Source organism: Cynocephalus volans, chromosome 2, assembly GCF_027409185.1.
Source record: "Cynocephalus volans isolate mCynVol1 chromosome 2, mCynVol1.pri, whole genome shotgun sequence".
Classification (NCBI taxonomy): Eukaryota; Metazoa; Chordata; class Mammalia; order Dermoptera; family Cynocephalidae; genus Cynocephalus; species Cynocephalus volans.
In genome coordinates, this window is record NC_084461.1 from 113,994,416 (window position 1) to 114,015,512 (window position 21,097).

The 21,097-nt window shown below is 36.7% G+C and overlaps 1 protein-coding gene across 1 annotated transcript in view; it reads left to right on the forward strand.

The window, feature by feature from the left end:
* ADAMTS19 (ADAM metallopeptidase with thrombospondin type 1 motif 19) overlaps positions 1–21,097 on the forward strand; it is a 265,672-nt gene that overhangs the window by 39,877 nt on the left and 204,698 nt on the right. The window contains exon 3 of the mRNA XM_063087880.1: positions 8,631–8,796. Coding sequence (XP_062943950.1) covers positions 8,631–8,796 — 166 coding nt within the window. The remainder of the gene's footprint in view (positions 1–8,630; positions 8,797–21,097) is intronic.

Here is a 21,097-nt window from a genome sequence, read left to right on the forward strand (position 1 = left end):
TTTAACCTTGTTTTTTATTTTGAAATAGAACACAGAAAGAAATAAGGGTATAAATGATCAATCTGTAGCTTAACAGGTAGTTAAGAAGCAAATATAGGACTTTTTTGACCCATTTGACTAAGGGGCTCATTGTTTTGCCTCCTGGAGTGTAAGCTGGTGCTGGGCCTTGCAAGCCTTGGTCACGGCTGTACCCTGAGCTCTGGCTGTGTAAAGTTGATATTCCTAGTATTTATTGAATAAAGGGTTGAATGAATGAATAAATAAAATGATATATTTAGATGCTGAAAGATTATTCAGTCATTAAAAACCACATGTATAAAGATTATTTAGTGCTATTAAGAAACAAGCTATTTTCAAATGGGAAAACACAGTAGAATTTAAAACTCTAACATGTACCCATGTGTATACAGACACACACATGCCCACACACAGATACATACATATATAAGTATATATGTTTGTATGTACATGCATGTCAAATGACTGGAGAGAAATATATACATACATTCATACATAATTATTCTGCATGATGGGATTGGGAAGATTATTTTCTTTTTTAAATTGTATTTTCTAAATGTTCCACTATTTAAAAATTCTGGTTTTATGATCAGAAAACATTTAAAGGAATAAAACAGAAAAAAGAATTAAAAGAAACGAAGAAGGAAAGAAGGGAAAATTGTAGGGTATCCACCACTGAAGGAGGCCTGAAGATGAAACCTTTGGCTTACTTAAAAAGCCAGTGTGTCTTTGGCAGCTGGGAAGTCTGATCACATAAAACAGTCAGCTGAAGATATAGTTTAGAGCCTTCAGTGCAGCATTTTTGCTTTCTGCTTTGTGAGAGATGGGGCCTGGCCTTGCTATTGATATCAAATTTTGGATATCTACCATCTGTGAGATGTTGTGCTGGATGTCCAAATTCTTAGTGCAAAATTTTTAAAAGATGAGGATTATTTGGAATAACAGTCATATGGCAGGCTTAGCCTTTTGCAGATAGACTCATAAAGGCAGCATGCACTTGAAGCCAGGCCATCCTTGGTTTGAATCCCGTCTTCACCACGTACTGATTTGTGATCTTAGGAAACAATAAATCTTTTTGGAACTCACTTTTTTCAACTATAAAACTGATGAAATTAGCATATGTATCCCAAGCTTGGTGTGTAGATTAAGTAAAATAATGCATAAAGTGTCTGGAATACAGGCATATTATTTTCGTATATTATTGCTTTCTTATAAATATTTTAAAATACATTTGAAAAGGAAAGAGTAGTTTTAGCCTGGGTAATTAAAAAGAGGTAGAGCCACAAACAGAGATACAAAATTAGAGAGGAGTCACCAGTTTGGAGAGGAGGAAGATACGACCAAACTGAGAGAATGGGAGGGAGACAAGGAGAGTGGATCCTGAAGGGAAGCCGTGGACTGCAAGGAGGTTTGGGAACCATCTGCACAAAGGGGGTTATCAGACCATTGAGATGACAGATTCAGAGAACACTTGCTGCCCAAAGACCAGCCTTGGAATGAGGAACATGCCCAGTTTAAGGAAAGAGATAGTCTCTAGAGAAAACAAGAACTAGGGCAACACAAATTCGTGGAGGAGAAAGTGGTCAGGGGTCAAATGCCTTAGAAAGGAGAATAAAGAAAAGGGAATTGTGGGCGGACTCAGAACAATTTCTGGAGTTCAGTTGGTGGGGCAGGGGGACACTAGAATGTAGGTACAAATGTAAGTCCAGGTTGAACATCTGTAATCCAAAAATCTGAAATGCTCCAAAATTTGAAACTTTTTGAGCTCATTGCAGCATTTCAGATTTTGGATTTTCAGATTAGGGATTCTAAACCCAGCATATATTCTGCAAATATTCCAAAATCTGAAAGAATCCAAAATCCAAATTAATTTTGGTCCGAATTATTTTGGATATGGGATACTCAACCTGTAGAATGTAGGTAGCAAGCAAATATAGAGTGATGTATTAAAACCAAGAAATAACTTAGAAATCAGGAGGCTTAGATTCTAGCCAGACATTTATATTAACTCTGTGTGATTTTGAACAAACCATGCAATATTTTCTAAGCCTTGGTTTTCTTGATTTCAAAACTTTGGTAAATGCCTGGATGATTTCTAAGTTTCTTTCTGTCACTGTAGTTTTACGATTCTCTTTGAAGCTTTTTGTCTGGGAAAGAAAATGGAATATTGTTAACACTGTGGTCACATGAAAACTTTTCCTAAAGATAATACTTGGGCATATAAGGAAGGCAACATTGGGAATGCCTGATGAAAGGAATACAATGCTAATTTTCTCTCAGATGAAGTCACAGGTGGAGTGAGTAGATAATCTTCAGAGCAGGGAATGGATTTTTTTTTTTTAATCTCAAAAGAGAAGAATACATCAAGTTAAAAGCAACATTTCTTGGGCCGACCCCGTGGCGCACTCGGGAGAGTGCGGCGCTGGGAGCGCGGCTGTGCTCCCACCACGGGTTCGGATCCTATATAAGGATGGCCGGTGAGCTCACTGGCTGAGTGCGGTGCGGCCGGTCACAAAAAGACAAAAAAAAAAAAAAAAAAAAAAAATTTCTTGAGCACCTGTTGTGTACCAAACATTGTGTATTGAAGGCATGAAGATGATCGCTATGTCAAAACTCTTCCCTCAGGTAGCTCCTGGTCTAATCAGAGAGAAATAAAGCAATAACCGCAGTAGACTTCTTAGTGCAACGACAGAAAACGTGTGATGCAGAATTGGATAGGGAAAGCAGTGGTTACTTTGGAGAGAGGACAGGATGTGCTTGATTTTGAAGAAGTGGTAGGTCTTCACAAGGACAGTAATGTTCTGGAAAGAGGATGCAGTGGGTGCAGTGTGCCCAGATGTAATCAAGCAACCAAAAGTTATTCTGAAATATGTTGAAATGTAATGTTTGTTCACACAGTTATAGTTATAGGAAGCTTGAGTAGTAAAGAGAAAACTAGAGTTGTAGGCAAGAGTTTATCATAGACTTATACTTTATATAGCCTCATTAAGTGTTATGAGCTTATCCTTGTAGGCATATAGGGAAACATTGACAGGGTTGCCTCAGGAAGAGTGTTTCAGAATGGTTAAACAAAAGGGTAGAAATAGTATCAGAAAGTTTATATAGATTTATATATAGATGTAGAATACATAAATGCCTGAGAAATCGGTCCCATTTACAGTAGTGTTGAAATGACATTTTATTTGAATAAAGCATAAAACAAATGTGTGGTATTGTATTATACTTTAGGCCAAATTATATTATAATTTATGTTCTATATCATGCTTACATTTCAAACTATGTAATGCTTTCTTTATTTAATGAGACATACACTATAACATTACCATACAAGAAAACAAGAAAATAATAAACTTACATAGAAATTCAGAACATATAGAGCATCAGACATTTGTCTAGATGGTTTTACAAGAATGTGATGATGCCACATCCTTTCAGCAACTTCTGCTATCACTGTTTAAAAATAAATCACTTGCACTCCTTCTAGTAATTCACTAATTCTCTGATACACCTTGTATTGGGATAATAGACTGATTGTCCTAAGACATTCAGGACATTAGCTTTCTTTTTCCCATCAAGAAAGTTGCCATTTAATTTTTTTCTATCATACGGGTTCTTCTTGTTTTTTGGCTAACTTTTCCTATTTCTCTGTTCAAATTAAGCATCTCTTTGAATTGCTGTCTAGGCTCTATACATCCTCTTTGCCCTTGCTCATAGTGCCTACTCTCACAAAGAGCATCCTTGCCTCAGTCTTATCCAAATCCTGCTGTCCCTCCAGACCATCGTTGTATCCTGAAATTATAATGTTCTATCATCTTTCTCATGTCCTTTAGCACTTATGACATTCAGTTATCGTGATAGGCTACATATTTTGTGATTGATTAATTTATTGGAGAAAATTGTACATACTTGTGTACAACATAATTTCTTGATTTATGTATGCATTGTGGGAAGGTTAAATCAAACGAATCAACATATCTAGTACATCACATGCTTATTTTTTATGATGAGAATATTTAAAATCTACAGTCAGCAATTTTCAAGTGTACAGCATGTTATTAACTATAGTCATCATGTTGTGCAGTACATCTCCTGACCTCATTCCTCTAGCCTAACTGAAATTTTGTATCCTTTGACCAACATGATATCAATCCACCTCTCCACCCCTTTGACCACCATTCTACTCTGCTTCTGAGTTTGACTTTTAAAAATTCCACATGTGAGTGAAATCATGCACTGTTTGTCTTTCTGTGCCTGGTCCATTTCTCTTAACGTAGTGTCCTCTAGGTTTATCTATGTTGTCACACATGACAGGATTTCTTTCTTTTCTAAGGTTGAATAGTATTCCAGTGTGTGCATATACATGAGTGTGTGTGTGTGTGTGTGTGTGTGTGTGTGTGTGTGTGTCACATTTTCTTCATTCATTCATTGATGGACACTTAGATTGATTCCATATCTTGGCTATTGTGAATAATGCTGCAATAAACATGGTAGTACAGATAGCTCTTTGACATAAAAAATATACAGCTCTTTTTCATTTCCTTTGGATGTATGCCAAGAAGTGGAATTGCTGGATCTTTTTTTTTAAATAGGATATTATCACAGACTCTTTTAATATTCAATTCTTAATGAGTGATCAATACATATTTGTTCTATTGAGCCTCAAATAAATATAGTATCTTCAGCCATTCCTCTTAAAGTTTACTTAGAAAACTAAGATTCTGGAAAATAAAGAATATTGCATGAAAGGAATATGGAAGACAGAAGAGAAGACTTTAGATAATTATAGTAGTAGTTTGGTGATGTAAGTGAATAGGAAGTAAGCGGAGGTGAAACAGTCATCTCAGGAAGAGTGAGAACAGGAGTGGAGAGTACCATATTGCTTCTGTTCCATCTAATTTATAAGTTAGGTCTACATTAGAGCTTTTGGATCTGTTCATTTATTTAATAGCCCATAATTAATTTGAATTTGAACAAATGAATATTTATATTAGATGATTTGAAACAACAATATATAAACATTCCTGCATACTAGCCAAATTAAATTTCATTTTTTATTAGAAGTTGTTGGTGGTGTAAATCCATGGAGATTGATGTTAATGGTTGTTTTAGGAAGCACAGTGCATATAAATAGAGAAAAAATAAATAGAATCAGGAAGAATAAAAATGACTGGTTGCTTATTTTTACATAATCAATGCTAAATTGCAAAATACTGAAATTCTTACCAAATTATGAAATCAAAGAAGAATGTTAAATAACAAAGGAACAGATACTACCATGTAAAAAAATGCACATGATGACAGAAATGTAGTAGGAAACAACTGGTAAACTTAATTTCATTTCCAATTATTCTTATGAAATGTCTTAAAACAGTTAAAATTATTTTGGTAAGTTTCAAAAGCTCAGTCTGGGAGAAAAACACTTGTATGGTTTGCATTTATTTTAGATAATATATTATGCCATATTAATTCACAGTATCTTTTTTTTCTTAAATTGAGATGACAACATTTGCACTAAGCAAATGCTGCTTTATCCTCACGTTCAGGTGCTCATATTTATTATAATTGTGGATTGTCGAACACAGGGGCACTTGTGCAGAGAGGTTAATAAGAGTTTGTGTTTTCCATGGCTTGTAAAATCACAGTGCAGATAAAACAATCTATTTTGTTAGTGGAAAAAGTGAGCCCTTTGTGGGGATACAGAAAACCCCAAGATTTTCTTCAAATCTGCTTTAATACAAGCCATTATCTTGAAAGATATCAACCCAAGCTGGAGAACTTTCTGTACCATAGGATAGTATTCTGGTCTCAGAAAGTCCACATCATGACATTTGGTGCTAAATATGCCCCAGAGTGAACTGAATCTGGCACACAGTGGTCAGACAGTAAATAAGTGTTGAATGAATGAGTCACCATTTATAATTATTACAACTTTTTTTTCTTTTTAAAAGTGGACTCCTTGTTTTTAAAATGTCTAAAGTTAAAATTCTAATACTCCTACAACAGATAATGTTAGGTTGCGAAGAAGTTCCCAAATAATAACAGAAAAAAACAAAACATTTATTTTAGACAATATTTAATGTGCTAATAGGGGATGCAAAGATTAAAATACTTTGACTCTTTCAACTCTGTGAGTTTTTCAATCTATACTCAAATATCGAGGTTCTTATGTTAGTTATGGTTGTTCTTATTATTAAAATAAAAATAACAGCAAGCATTTATTGAATAGTTATCCAGTATCAGACCCCATAATAAGAGCATTACATGTGTTTAAAAAAATATCATCCTCCAAATACCCTATGAAGCTGTACGTAAATAGATAAAGGTTCTGTAACTTTTCTCATAGTTACATGGCTTGGAGTAAGTTAGGAAACCAAATAATCTGTTCTTGGAGTCATTAAATTTTATATAATAGTGTGTGATTATATTTTATAAGATTTATTGTTATAAATCTAACCATATTTATAACCTGCAGAAAGAATGTATTGGATTGCAAATTTATTTATTCATTTACTTATTCATTTATTTATTCATTTATTCATTTATTTATTTATTTATTTTTAAATTTTATTTTGTCGATATACATTGTGGTTGATTATTGTTTCCCCATCACCAAAACCTCCCTCCCTCCCCCACTCCCCGCCTCCCCCCCAACAATGTCCTTTCTGTTTGCTTGTGGATTGCAAATTTATGATTTAGGTAAACTGAGCATGTTTACTTGAGCTGTTCTAACTGAACATCATAATTATTGTTTTAATCAACAGCTGCACTGTTAGTTTTATTAGTGATCTTGAATACTGTGTGAATCTCAAAATTACACTGATATATATAAGTTGAGAATAGCATATTTCTATATTTTCACAGTCTGGATCAATGATATATTACACTACACCACCTATTGTCAATCTATATGTAGATGTACTATGTCTTCACTGGCTATTATTTAATATTTTTTTGTTTAATATTCCCTTGTTTCTCATCAAATTAAGGCCAATGGAAAAATTTCTGGAAACTATGTAAATACTTTAAAATTCAAGCTAGTTTCAATGGGAAGTAAAACATGTATGGAAAATAAAAGAAATCATTGGAAGTCTTATTAAAATTATAAAAAAATTACTTGGCACAATCATATATATACCTAATATTTTAAAAGGTTCATTAGAGTAAACCTTTTTTACATTATCATCTACTGCCAATGTGTTTGTGTGCATGTGTGTGTGTGTTTGTGTGAGTGAGAGAGAGAGGCAGAGAGGGAGAGATAGAGAGACGGAGAGAGAGAGAGAGAGAAAGGGAGAGAAAGGAGAGGAGACAGAGGTGGCAGAATTACTTATTGTAGTTCTTTAGAATTTTATAAGTAATATAAAAGTTTCAATAAAATGAAATCGATTAGGATTTTTAGATTTACTCTGAAGGTGTCTTGTAATGTCAATTTGGTACAGAATAAAATAAGGTATTATATTGGCAATCACCTGATCTTCCTGTATAGAAGATGTAGGACACTGTATAATTAAAACAGAATTCTAAAAAATCCCTTCTACACTTCAAAGGAAAACGTGCATTTTCTCAGGGTAGATTTATTTTTTCAGTTTTTGAAAATTGCTATATCTGAAGAAACAATTATATTTATTATTGTGCTACTTATATATGGACCAAATTTAAATGAATTTTATATAAATTTCATAGGGTTAATGAAAAGCAGAATTAAAGACTTTAATATTAGCAGACTGGGTATGAATAATGAAGGTTTTAGGAGATTATTTCTTCGTAAATATTTGCTAAAGAGATATAGTCAAATATTTGCTATTTGTATATATTAATTATGTAGATTTAAGTAGTAAATTTGAAAGATCAAGTCACATCATGTTCTTTTAGGTTGAACACTTTCCTAGTTGTAATGCAAATTTATATTCTAAGAAAGGAAAAAAGAAATGAATAGTCTTAGCTTCAGTATATTACAAGGATACCTACTTATTATAAGTTCTTCTTATTGATCATAACCATATTTTACAGTTTTTAATCCTCTGTCCACAATTGGATGACTTTAAAAACATGGCACTGTATGAAATGAAACTTGTTTATGTAAGTGATGCTTCATTCTTTCTCTAATTCTTCAAAGGTTTAAAAATGTTTAATAGAGGACTTTAAGAATACTTTATATATTAATTTCAATGCTACATCTCCTGCATTTGCCTTGATATATTACATGAATTACTTTATTAAATAATGATTGTCAAAAAGTTGGACTGTGTGGTATATGCAGTTAAAAGCTGTATTGCTCTTTCTGTACATGCTGTACATGTAAGTGACCCCGTGGGTCTCCCAAAGTGAGCCTTTAACATTCCAGAATTTTTACTGTGCATCTGTTGCTGGAATCTAGCCTCTCGCCCACACAGACTACAACTAACTAAATGAAGTTTATGCTAGTGCAATAAAATACATAAAGATGAAGTAATAAAATGGGAAGATAGTTACCTTACTAGCAGGGTTGCTAAAATAGCTTCACAAGAAGACTGTGTGCACATTTGTTAAAGAAACCAAAACGTATGAGTAGAACCTAGAAAGTAATTTTTTTTAAATGGTATTTCTTACATATATTTTTGTGTTATGTATTACAGATGGGATTTATACAGCTCAATGAGGACTTCATATTTATTGAGCCACTCAATGATACAGTGGCAATAACGGGTCACCCACACCGTGTATATAGGCAGAAAAGGTCCATGGAGGAAAAAGTCACAGAGAAGTCAGCTCTTCACAGTCATTACTGTGGTATCATTTCAGGTAATTCCTTCTCCCGAAAGGATTTAACTAATATGAAGTATGAGGTGAATCCTTTAAAAAATTCTCTCTCTCATCTATCTACTAACTTTATCTATTTTTAGTGTGAAATCTCTTTTGGTTTAATAACAGTGAAATGTATCCATTTTACAATTACCTTTTAATTTTCTAGGAAGCACAGCATTTTAATATCAAAAAATGGAGACTCAAAAGGACTTCAGAGATGAACATTTAACATGTCCTATAATTTTCTTGAATTGTGAAGTGTTCCTAAGGGGATACTGTTCACTTCACTGGAATAGAAATGACTCTGAGAGAATTTCAGATCTCTTGAAACTGAATACTGTCAGCTCATGGCCTTGTTTTAGTCCACCTCTATGAGAACATCATAGGTATCTCTTTACTTTGACCAGAAGCATCCTCTCCTTCCTTCTTCTGTCCCTCCCTTCCCTTCCTTCCTTCCTTTTTTTTTTTTTTTTTGTGGATCCATTTAAAAATCGTCTTGGAGGGTAAAATTAGCAGGAGAGTAGGAAGAAGAATTTTGAATTTTGAATTTTGAATTTTATTCTCAGTGCCTGAATCCCTTAAGTCTGGAACTTTTCAGAGGCTCATAAACATTCCCAACCATCAAATTCTCATTTGGTTTTGTCTGCCAGGGCTTCACAGAAATAAAATGGGGTGACTGTTTTGTGCACTTTCTTAATTCCTTTAGGAAGGATCTTTGGCATTTGCAAGAATGGTAAAGAAAATGAATTATTTCTGTTACATAAGCAGGTACTGAAAGTCATAGCCAACATTCACAAATAAATTAGAAGTTTCCCTAGGAAAAAATCTTTAGATATCTTATCCAGACATCTCAGCGAATATTTACTGATATGAGAAATATTTTCAGTTAGAATCTGAGGAAATATGGTTTTATTGAAGAATTTTCAGTTCAAAGATTTTAAAATTTGATTTGCACATTTGAAATTGGGTTAATGTTGCTAGTGCCAATATATCAATTCTAAAATTGGTTATGGAATTTGAAGCTAGTTTAGGTATGTGAATTGTGACAATAAGTCACATTTGCAGAGACCATGGGATGTTCATGTTATCAATTGTCTATAGTGTTCTGATTCAGAAAATAATGATATATTTCTGTTTAGAATATATATATTTATCTGAAATTAATCTGATTTCTATTTTCTTTTTTTGAAAGCTCTTGATATTAGTCTGAAAGCTCATGATAATTAGTCATGATATCAGATAGAGATCATCTTCAAAAGTGATTAAGTTAGTCTGTCTCCGTTTCACACTGTTCCATGTACCTGATCAAGCCAATTTAAATAAGACACATCCCTCTTCTCTATTCTAAGAGCTGTAGAAATAAAAGAGATAAAGATAGCTGAACAAAAGTTACAGCATTATGAACAAGCAAAAGAAAAGCTTTTGTATCATGAAACGATAAAAACAACAGCAGCAACTTGGATTTAGTACATATAAGATTGCTTTGTATGAGTTATACTGGAAATCTGCACTGTGTAACTTTTGAATCATAGTAAGTTCCAGCTGTTCTAATTACTCATGTACAGTGATGACATAAAGCAGGCTTTGTATACCATTATGCGTGGAGGAAAGGTTTCTAGAAGATTCTTAATTTTACTAGGTTAATGAAGCATAAATACATAGTTCATATTTGGCAAACACTGTTCATAAAGTTTCTGAGATTATATATATATACATATATATATATAGTTTTAAGTGTAACTGTTACATATTAATGTTGACCTACTTGGATCAAAGACTTGCATGCAAGAAATGCTAATCTATCATCAACTGGATGATTTATTGAGCTTACTTATTTGCAGATGCTTTTTAAGGGTTCAAATTTTAAAAATCATTTTAAAATTAGCAAACCAAGAAATAAAATATTCATTTACTTGTATTGCTATGTCCAACTGTAGTTCTTCTCTTCTTATTTCAGGCTGATGTATTAACATATTAATAATATGGTTCTAATTTGAATAAGTTGCAGTATTTGCCTTTGCAAAATGTAATCATAACGTTTACTTTTCTTCAACTTGGTCTTTGCACTATTCCTCTTCAACATTTTAATTGCATTAGGTAGATTACATTAATAAGTATTGATTACATGAATATTTTTTTTAAACAGAATCCTTCCTATTTTAGAGTAACTTTGTTGTGTTCTTTTATTAAAATGTAATGCAGAGGAGTGGAAGGCACATGAGGTTGGAAGTCAAAGGCCTTGGGATCAAGGCCCAGCTTCAGTCTCACTCCAGCTAGATAATCTTGTGTAATTCCCTTAAACTTTTCAAACTTAGGTTCTTTATTTGCAACGTATGCATGACCAGTCACTTCACAGGGATGTAGAGCTAAATGACACAGCTCCTATTCTCAAGAGGTGAACAATGTATCATTTTAGGCAAATTGATAAATCAACAATTACACTGTAGTGTGATAAGAACTATGACAGACTCAGTACACAAGATCCCAAGCTTCTGAGAGTAGATAGCTGAGCCTTGAAGATCAAGTATAACTTATTAAGACCAGAGGGAGAAAAGGGAACAGAGTGTACAGGTTAAGTTAATGGACTTTGGGGTCAACCTGCCTGTGTTCACATCCCTGTGTTACCACCTCCTAACTGTGTGATCTTGGGAAACTCTCAAAAGGTTCATTTACAGTATACAAAATGTGGATAGTGATACCTAAACCTCAAGACTGTCCTTAGAATTAAATGAGATTATGTTTGAAAATGAAAAGGGTATGTGAAGTTTTTAGTGCATGTTGTTCGATATTAATGGGACAAGAGAATTTCAGGCAGAAGGAGCAATACATGCAAAAGTATAAAGGCATGAGAAAGTATCTACCAGGGGAGCTGATTCCCATCAACCTGGGAAGCCAAGAGTCTGCACTTGCTGAAATACAGCCCTGGAAGAGTAGACATAAACTAGGTGATGAAGGGACTAGTGTTCCCGGTAAGGACTTTATCTACAAGTGACATTATCAATTTGTATTGCTTAACATTTTAGCATAAACCTATGAGTATGTCTAGGACTCAGTCTGAAAAAGAAAGAGAATTATGCAATTGTAATAAAGGAGTGAGCAAGACATAGAAATCATCTCTATTTTGAGAGCTGACTTAACCAAGCCACTAGGAAAACAGTTCTCATACTCCATCCATAACTGTCGTGATTATTGTCGGTGCGTGGAGGGTTTCATGGAGTGCAAACATTGAGCATTGGTGAATACCAAATTTATTCTCTAACTGGAAGTATGTTGTTTTTACACATGCATATGGGTAGAAAATGGTCTAAAGATTTAGGAGATAAAGAATGAGCCTAGCATAATTGTAGACAATGAAAACATAAAAAGAAGCAACTTAATAAAAAGATTATTTCAGTATGCATGATTTTCACTTACAATGGCTAATTTGTACGATGGAGTCTACAGTGAATTAGAGATTCTAAAGAAACCTAGAATCTTTCAGTTAGCACGTTTAAATGTAACATGAAAATAAGAACACAGGAGGCTGACAGTTTGGGACCAACACAGCTCTCACTAGCTGGGGCAATAAAGAAAACATACTTTTCTCTCTTTCCATTACATGATCTATCTACCACTCTTGATACAATTAAAAGGCCCCTCTTTTTATAAACCATCACCCTGGTTTCTATTTTAGCTGTCCTTTTATTTTTCTTATGTCTTTGTCTCCTCTATGGGCATGATTTCTTCCATATGCACACCCCTTGAATGTAGGCATTTCTCAGGACTTCCTCCTTTTCCTTCTAATTCTGATTCCACGTACTTTCCCAGGGTGATAGAATCCAAATCCATGGGTTTAACTTCACATCTAGTACTTCCAAACTTTGTCCCCACTTCAGCCTCTCTTCTGACTTCCAGGTATATAGTAACTTTTACTCAGATGTCTTTCAATCACCTCAGACTTAATAATTCTAAAGCTGAACCTACCATCTTTCCTCCCAAATTTCTCTGCTGATACCCCCACCATAAACCTAGTCCTTCAAAAGCAATAAGTAAACATTTCCCCATGCACAAACCATAAAAACAGAAAAAAAAAAAGTTATTCTTACCACCTCCCTTTTTTCCTCTAAGTCTGATTGATCTTATTCTTGATGATATCTACCTACTAATTTTTTGCCTGTCATCTCTTCCTCTCTTTCACAACTTCTGTTTTATTGTCATAAGAACATTTGTATAAAATGTATCATGTGCCAGTTCCAGTAGGTATGTTACATGTATTATTTTATCTTTATGTTTTCTACAATCCTATGAGGTGGGCAGTATCTTTATTCCCATTTTACAATTAAAAATAAATAAGACAAAGGAAACTAAAAGATTTAAAGTAAGCAACCTAAGCTTTTGTAATGTCATGCTAAGAATTGCAGCCTTCCCTGGACCACTGGTCTCTGTAGCCAATTTACGTATTACTTAGGCTACTGCAGTTTATTTTCTCCTATATGTCTTCGTGATTTCAGTCTAGCCCTCTTATCATCTAGTTTCCAAATTTTCTAAACTGTGCATTTTTTTTGGACAGTTTTTATTTATTTATTTATTCTTAATTTTAACTTCTCAATATACATTGTAGTTGATTTTCGTGTCCCTTTACCTGTTCTTCTTTCTTTTTTATTGAGACATAATTGATTATGCATATTTATGGGGTACGTATTTGAATATCAACACCTGTGTACTATATGTGGTGACCAAATCAGGATAATTAGTATACTCATATTTACACAATGTCACCAATCTTTGTGATCCTTAAGCAATTTCTCGCTAACCCGTGCCCCCTCCACCTTTCTCACCTCTAATTTGATATGGTAATATTTCTTTCTGGGATTCTCCACCCTTTCTGGGTGGAGAATTCATACTCTTTAGATTACCTGCACCAAAATTACCTGGGGCTTAGGGTTAAAATGAAGATTTCTGGGCCCCATCCAGATACACTATGTCAGAGTCACTGAGTATGGGACCCAAGGGAATCTGCATTTTAAACACGGACCCTAAAATGTGATTCTAGTGCACATCTAAATTAGAGAAACATCTGAAGGTGTGCTTCTGAGTTCACTGGATGCTCTCATCCCCGAGTCTTACTGAGATATCCCTTTCCAGTGCTGCTGTTGCATTTTGTGCATGTAATGTCATATTAGGAAATGTCGATTCACTTGTCTGTCTCCTAAGCTTCTCTAGAGTAGGAGCTCTATACCAAGGTTTAATGAATTGCTGGACGCAAGGTTCCACAGCTACATTCCACAAATATTATTTAGTGCACGCCAGACCCTGGACACATACATAGGAGTGAAATTCATCCTCTGAAGACAACAATATGGGAGGTCAGTCCTCTTTGTGAAGAGTTACAGAGTAAGACAAGATTTTGAAAATAGGAAGGACAAAAAAAATTTCAAAAAGACCTTGAGAAATAATTGTTTTTTCCACTTATTTCAGCTAGTGGTTTGGATATTTGGACAATATTTATGCAGATCCTTACTGTTAATAGTTGAGATAAATACATTTTCCACCAGATCTTTTGCTATCCAGCTGTATGTACTTGGGCTAGTCATTTCTTGCCAATGAAGGAGTAGATATTCATGATTTCTAATGGATCTAAAATTGAAAAATTGTTTTATTTTATTAAATCACAGCATTTCCTAAATCTGTGCTGTTTTCCCATACATGCTGCAGCCGTCACGGCTTAGGACCTGAAGTCCCAGGTTCAGCTGAGAGCTTGCCTTTTTTCTGTGTCTTTTGTGGTGTCAGTCCCATGCCCCAGTCCATCTCTTCTTTGAACACCATGTGATTATTCCAGTGATACTGTGAATGAGAGTATAGTGCTCACCTTTCTATTTTTTAGACTTCTAGAATGAAATCCAGTTTTCAATTTATAAAAGAAGACATCCTATAAAGGGAAGAATTTGATGCCATCTGTGGCCTCATTAGATTGGTTAAATACTGAGAGGACAAAATAAAGTTGCCCTGGGAATTTTCTTGTGTTCTGAATGTAAAACAATATTTTTAATACGACCAGTGATTATTTACCTAGGTTTTAGTTCATTTTATTCGATAATCAAAGTACAATAGTGTGTTAAAATCAAAATTTGACTGAGAGCATAGAGTATATTCTTGGATGTTTCTTGACCCATGTAAGTATGCATGTGCCCAGTTAGAGATAAAGTAACCATACAGCTGTCTGAGAATATACCTTGTTTCTACGTTATAAAATTCGTCATAATAGCTGACATATATTTCATATTTAATGAGTTAGGCATTGCACTAAATAAATTACGTATACATGTACACATATCCCTATACATATATACTTTTTATCTGGACAGAAGCAGAGTTAAGTTTTTGTCTCACTGTCACAAAGCTAGTAAGTGGCAGTGCCAAGATTTTTATGTATGCATTCATACCACAGAGACTTGGTTTTAAAGAATCTACTTAGATTGTTAGTGTCATGAGGTTAAAATGGACCTGTAGTGGAAGGCTTACTTTTAAAAAAATTATTTTGACTCCTCTATCATTCTGTTTACAAAGTGATAAGCTTTATTGCCATATATAAGCATATTTTGAGACTTTCTTGTTTAACACTTTAGGTCATGCATTACATTTACAGTTAATTTATTAGAATTAAATACTCTACAATAGAATATTCCTTATACTTTATGGTTTATTGAAAATATTTTAAATGATCTAGAGATATCACCTCTCACAAAAAATAGAGTTTTACTTATTCATGTTTAAGGAATAACTCTACAGATCTCATCTGTTCTTAACTTTCATAAAAATGATTCCAGAAACACTTTGCACATGTTATATACAGAAAAGTGACTGAGTAATGTGTCGATCCCTTTTGAGATTCTGACCATTTTAATTTTAGTAGTAGTTATATGCTGACTTCTTTCTGTAGTTTAGATGGATTTATTGAGAGCCATTAGATAAATATCAATTATGGTAAGTTCTAACACTTTAAGTGGGGGGAAGAAAAGCATTATTTCAATGACTCTATATTGAGCACCAATTACCCAGCACTATTACAGGCTCTGTAGAGAATCAAGCAAGGTAGGGAGATTGAAAATGCCAGCCTAGGCAGAGCAGGTTCCTTTTATGAAGGGTGGTCAGGAAGGCTTCTTTGATATAGAGAATGCCAGGAACACATCTGGAACAAGTGTGTTGTAGGCCAAGAGAACAGCTAGCCCAAGGGTCCTTAATAGTGAGGACACTAGTGCTGATAGAAGACAGGGAGCAAAGGGGTGATGAGCAGGAGAAGAAACAGGAGAGGTCTTGGGAGATAGATGGTTGGTCTGTCTGTTCCTGAGTTGGTTCATAATTATACAGCTATGAGACATCACATGAAAGTCTCTTGTTTAAGACAAGCTGGAATTTTTAATTTAATGTATATACAGTTTGTTGAAAATTAGTTGACAAATCATCTGGCAACATTCAAACTACAAAATTTAGAACACGAAATTCCTTTCAGGGCTACATATAGACTCTGAGAGCCATGCTTTTAATACACACTGATAGTTCTTGCCAGGTGACAGGTATTAAGCAATGGAATCACTCTGTTATTGCTTTTGTGGAGCTCCTAGTATGGTGATGGAGACATCCAAACAAGTAGTTAGAAGCATATGAGGGGGTTGTCCTAAGGAATTCATAGGAGGCACTTAACTGACTGAAGGGCGATAAGAGCCATCTGTACTACAGTGTAGGCTGTGTTGCTGTAATAGAGACCACAAGACACGTTAGTTCAAATAAGGTAAAAGTTTATTTCTCCAAGTTCAGAGGTGTGCAGGTGAACCAGGGAAGACTGGTCCCTCTTACCCAGGACATCATCCAGTGACCCAGATTTCTCCTTATTGTTTACCACCCTCTAAAAGTGTTATCTTCTGCAATGTCCACCTTAGCTCACCACACTTTGTCTGGATTCTAGCATGTGGGATGAAGAAAAGAGGGAAAGTAGGGGACAAGCAATTTTCTTTTAAAGAGTGACATGGAAGTAATGCGTAACAGTTTTGCTCATAGTCTTTCTTTAGTACTTAGTCACATAATCATACACAGTTGAACAGCAGGCAGAAAAATGTTTCAGGTTGGGTAGCCACACACCCAGCTTAAAAAATAAGTGGATGGGGCATAGGGAGAGTTCTTATATTATTATAGGAAAGAAAGGGAGTGTAAAGCTAGGGCTTACAGACCCCTTGAGTCTGTTGTACAGATTGGGTTACAAACCCTCCACACGCAGGTCTGTGAGCTAGGTTATAGAAAAAAATGGTTCTGGGAGCCGTAGGTATAGAAAAATTAATGGGTTTTATTTAGGTCTAGGAGCAACTGTCCTAGTAGCTTCGCTGAGAGTTCTGAGAAGCACTGTGGATCAGAGATGTTGGTCTTTTATACTTAAGTCCACAACCCTGGACACCTGGGGGCCCATATACAACTTACACTAAGTAGTAACAAGGATCACCTGAGGATATTTACAGCAAATGCTCAGCAAGGTTTTGAACATCCTAGGGGCCCTGACATTTTCCTATTTTTCCCCAACAATCCACCCCCTTCAGGGTCCCTTGCTGTACAATCTATGCTTTCAGAATCTTCTGCGATGTTCCCTTAGCAAAGATAAGTGACCCTTACATTCATACAACCTATCGTCTGTCCAATATGCCTTAAGGCTTGTCCTTAAGGTATGTCCTGTAGTTTTGTTCTTTCAATTATTAGCCGCACATGTCCAGTGAGTAGTCATCATTGGTATAAAGTTCAGTGTGTACTCGATAAGCCAACACATTGGTCACATGAACATATGTCTGTATCCAATTGACTCTGGTGCCTGCAGCCAGAACACTGTGGGCGAAAAGACAGAAGGCTTATTGGTACCAATAATGGGGAGTTCTCGACCCTCTGGTAAGATACATGCTAGTTTGCCATCCTGGGAAAGGATGGTTGCAGGAATAGGTATCTTATCTGGTTTATGATACCATACATTATCTGCTAGTACTGTTGGATCTGTAGCTTCTATATGTAACAGTATAGGGGAACTCATAATTGGCTGTAATGATAATACAAATGTGCTCTTTGGAATAGAGCACTTATCTGTTCCAGTCCCTGTTACCTTTATTCGAGGAGGCCAAGTACTTGTCACCCACGGTGAAATTTGCAAGTCTTCTTCTAATCCTTTCCCCCAAGGCCTTATTAGCTCTACCCAGCGTATATGGGGGGCTTCTATTTTCCAAGGCCATTCCCACAGTACTGTCTATCCCTGTTGTAAACAGGTTGGGGCCAGTAAGAGAATATTTCCATTCTTGCCATATCCTGACTTCAAAAGCTCATCTTTAGTAGTGACTTGCAGTTGTATAGGTGCTGCAGCCCTATGCAACAGAGCTTCCACTGGAGAGGGCCCGCCCTTGCGGGGTGTCTCATTTAAAATCCTGACTGTCCTCCATAACCACCGTGTCCACCCCTTCAGGGATGGGGGTTGGGCAGATAGCCTTAGTCCCTTTTTTAAAAGACCATTGTATCGCTCAATCATCCCTGCTGCCTGGGGATGATATGGCACATGTAACTTCCACAGAATAGACAACTGGGAAGCCCACTTCTGAACCTCATGTCCAGTAAAGTGGGTTCCTTTGTTACTCTCTATGACTACAGGCCGTAAGGCTATTCAGTGTCTTCACAGTGTTTACCTGGTCTGGGGCCATACAAGGCCATACAAACAGAAGACCAGTAGCTGTATCAACAGCAGTGAAGATGTATCTGAAATTCTCTGACCTTGGTAGTGGTCCGACAAAGTCCACTTGCCATCGAGTCAGGGGCACTCTTCCTCGAGTTAATCACCTGTCTATATGGGGTACCTGCCAGGGGTGTGGACTCTCTTGAGCACATACTGGACAAACATGACAGGCATTTACTATATCTTCCCATTTTATAGGCAAGGCCCATCTATGAGCCGCCATCCACATGGTTTTGCAGCCAGCATGCTGCATTCGTTGATGTAACCATTGGGCTACATCAGTAGCTGGGGCTCTCTCCAGCCATCCTACCTTAGCCAAGGCATCAGCTTCATCATTTCCTGGACTGGGTAGGGGGAAATGTCCTGAGACATGAGAAAGGGTTACTTCTTTCTCATGCCCCAATTCCCATAACTCTTGCCACATGGATTGTCCCCACAGGGGTTGGTGGCCTGCCATCCACCATTGATATTTCCAAGTAGAAATCCAAAGGGTTAAACCTTTATACACAGCCCAGCTGTCAATACATATGGTTAATGGCCTAGGCTCATTTTTTATTACCATCCAAACAGCTCTCAATTCAGCCAATTGACTGCTTTGTCCTGTGCGATTTTCGTACCACATGGTATCTGTTAAGGGCTGGACAGCAACAGCTGTCCATGTTGCTGAGGGTCCCATTCTAGAGCCATCTGTATACCAAGCTTGTTCTGTGATAGGTCCGTGTCCGTCATGGAAAGGTGCAGCCTCCACCTCCATGGGTAGGGGTTGTGTCAAAGTTTCCTCCACAACCTCTACTGGGCCTAGCACAGCTTGCAACTCTTTGGACAGAGGACTCGTTGACACAGTGCTTCTTTGTTCTATATATGCTCCCCATTTAGACAGAGTGGGAGTCTGAGCTACACCTGCTTAGGGTTGGTGGCCCATGTGCACAGCCAACCTAGTATGGGATATGTTGTCCTTACTTGCACTTTGGCAGTTCCTGTGATAGCTTCAGTGGCCATCAAGGCAGAATACACAGCTGCTCACTGTTTTTCTATTAGAGAATAGCATATTTCAGCACCCTTCCAGAGACCAGAATCCTACAGGTGTTTGGAATCGGTATTGTCTCTGCCACAAACCCCATCCTAACCCCTGCTGGGTGATATTTACATCTAATTCAAAAGGTTTAGTGGGATCAACCACTTGTAAAGCCTGTACTTGCTGTATTGCCCTTTTTGTAGCCCGGTAAGCCTGTTCTACTTCCTCAGTCCAATCCCAGGGGGCTCCTTTCTTTGTTAATGCATACAGTGGGCATGCCATTTGAGCCATATGGGGTACAAAAGCTCTCCAATACCCCAGAAGTCCCAAATATGTCGGTAGCTGAGCTACAGTTGTGGGTCGAGGGTATGCCTGTATCTTGTTTACAATAGCTCTGGGATGACTCTCATCTTACCCGACCAGACCACTCCTAAGAATTTGACTGACAGCCCAGGTCCTTGTACTTTGGCTGTGTTTCCAGCCCACCCACATTGTTCCAAATGGCTTAACAGCGTTGGACTTGCCTGGGTTAAATCTGTAAGAGAATCAGAAGTTAACACATCATCAATGTAATGAAACATCATAACCGTGCTGGGCTTTGTCCACTTGGCTAGGTCCCCAGCCACTAAACCATGACAAATGGTTGGGCTATGCAGATAACCTTGGGGCAATACTTGAAAGGTCCACTGTCTCCCTTCCCAGGTGAAGGCAAACTGATCTTGGCTACTGGCCGAGATTGGAATAGTGAAGAATGCATTTGCAAGGTCCGATACATAATAAGTTCCCAACTGAGTTGTCAGCTGATCCATTAAGTCGTGAACCGAAGGCACGGCTGCATGCAAGAGAGGCACTACTTTATTTAGTTCTCAATAGTCTACAGTCATTCTCCAGGTACCATCAGGTTTTTTCACTGGCCATACCAGAGCATTAAATGGGCTATGAACTGCACGAATAATGCCAACTTTTTCTAATTCCAATATAGTGTCACCTATCTCTGCATGTCCTCCCGGTAGGCGATACTGCTTTATATTAACCACACATCTTGGCTGGGGTAACACCTGTGGGTCATGTTTAGCATATCCCTGGAACACAGGCTTTATTGTCCGTGTTCTTAGCCGAAACGCTCCAACCGTTATTTGCAGGTGCAAGCCATAAAGTACATCCATACCCAAGATGTACTTAGCTACTGGGGATATATATACAGTATACTCACGAGGAGGCAATCGTCCAATGCTTAATGGCAGTGACACAGCTTTGACTTCAATAGTATGTCCTCCATAGCCATCTGTATGAACTATGGCCCCTGGAAACTTATCTGGATTGCCATAGATCAGGCTACATTCTGCGCCTGTATCTACCAATGCCAAAACACTCTGCACATTAGTCCTTGACCAGTGTATTGCCAATTCAACGTGAGGCCTCTGGTCCTCGCCTGCCCTCAAAAGACGAGTACCTTGGCCTGCTCCCTAATCAAACTGGAACACTTCATCAGCCTCCTCAGAAGCAATCAAAAAATCCTTTAAGTCCACCGAGCACACTTTGCTACCTGTTTC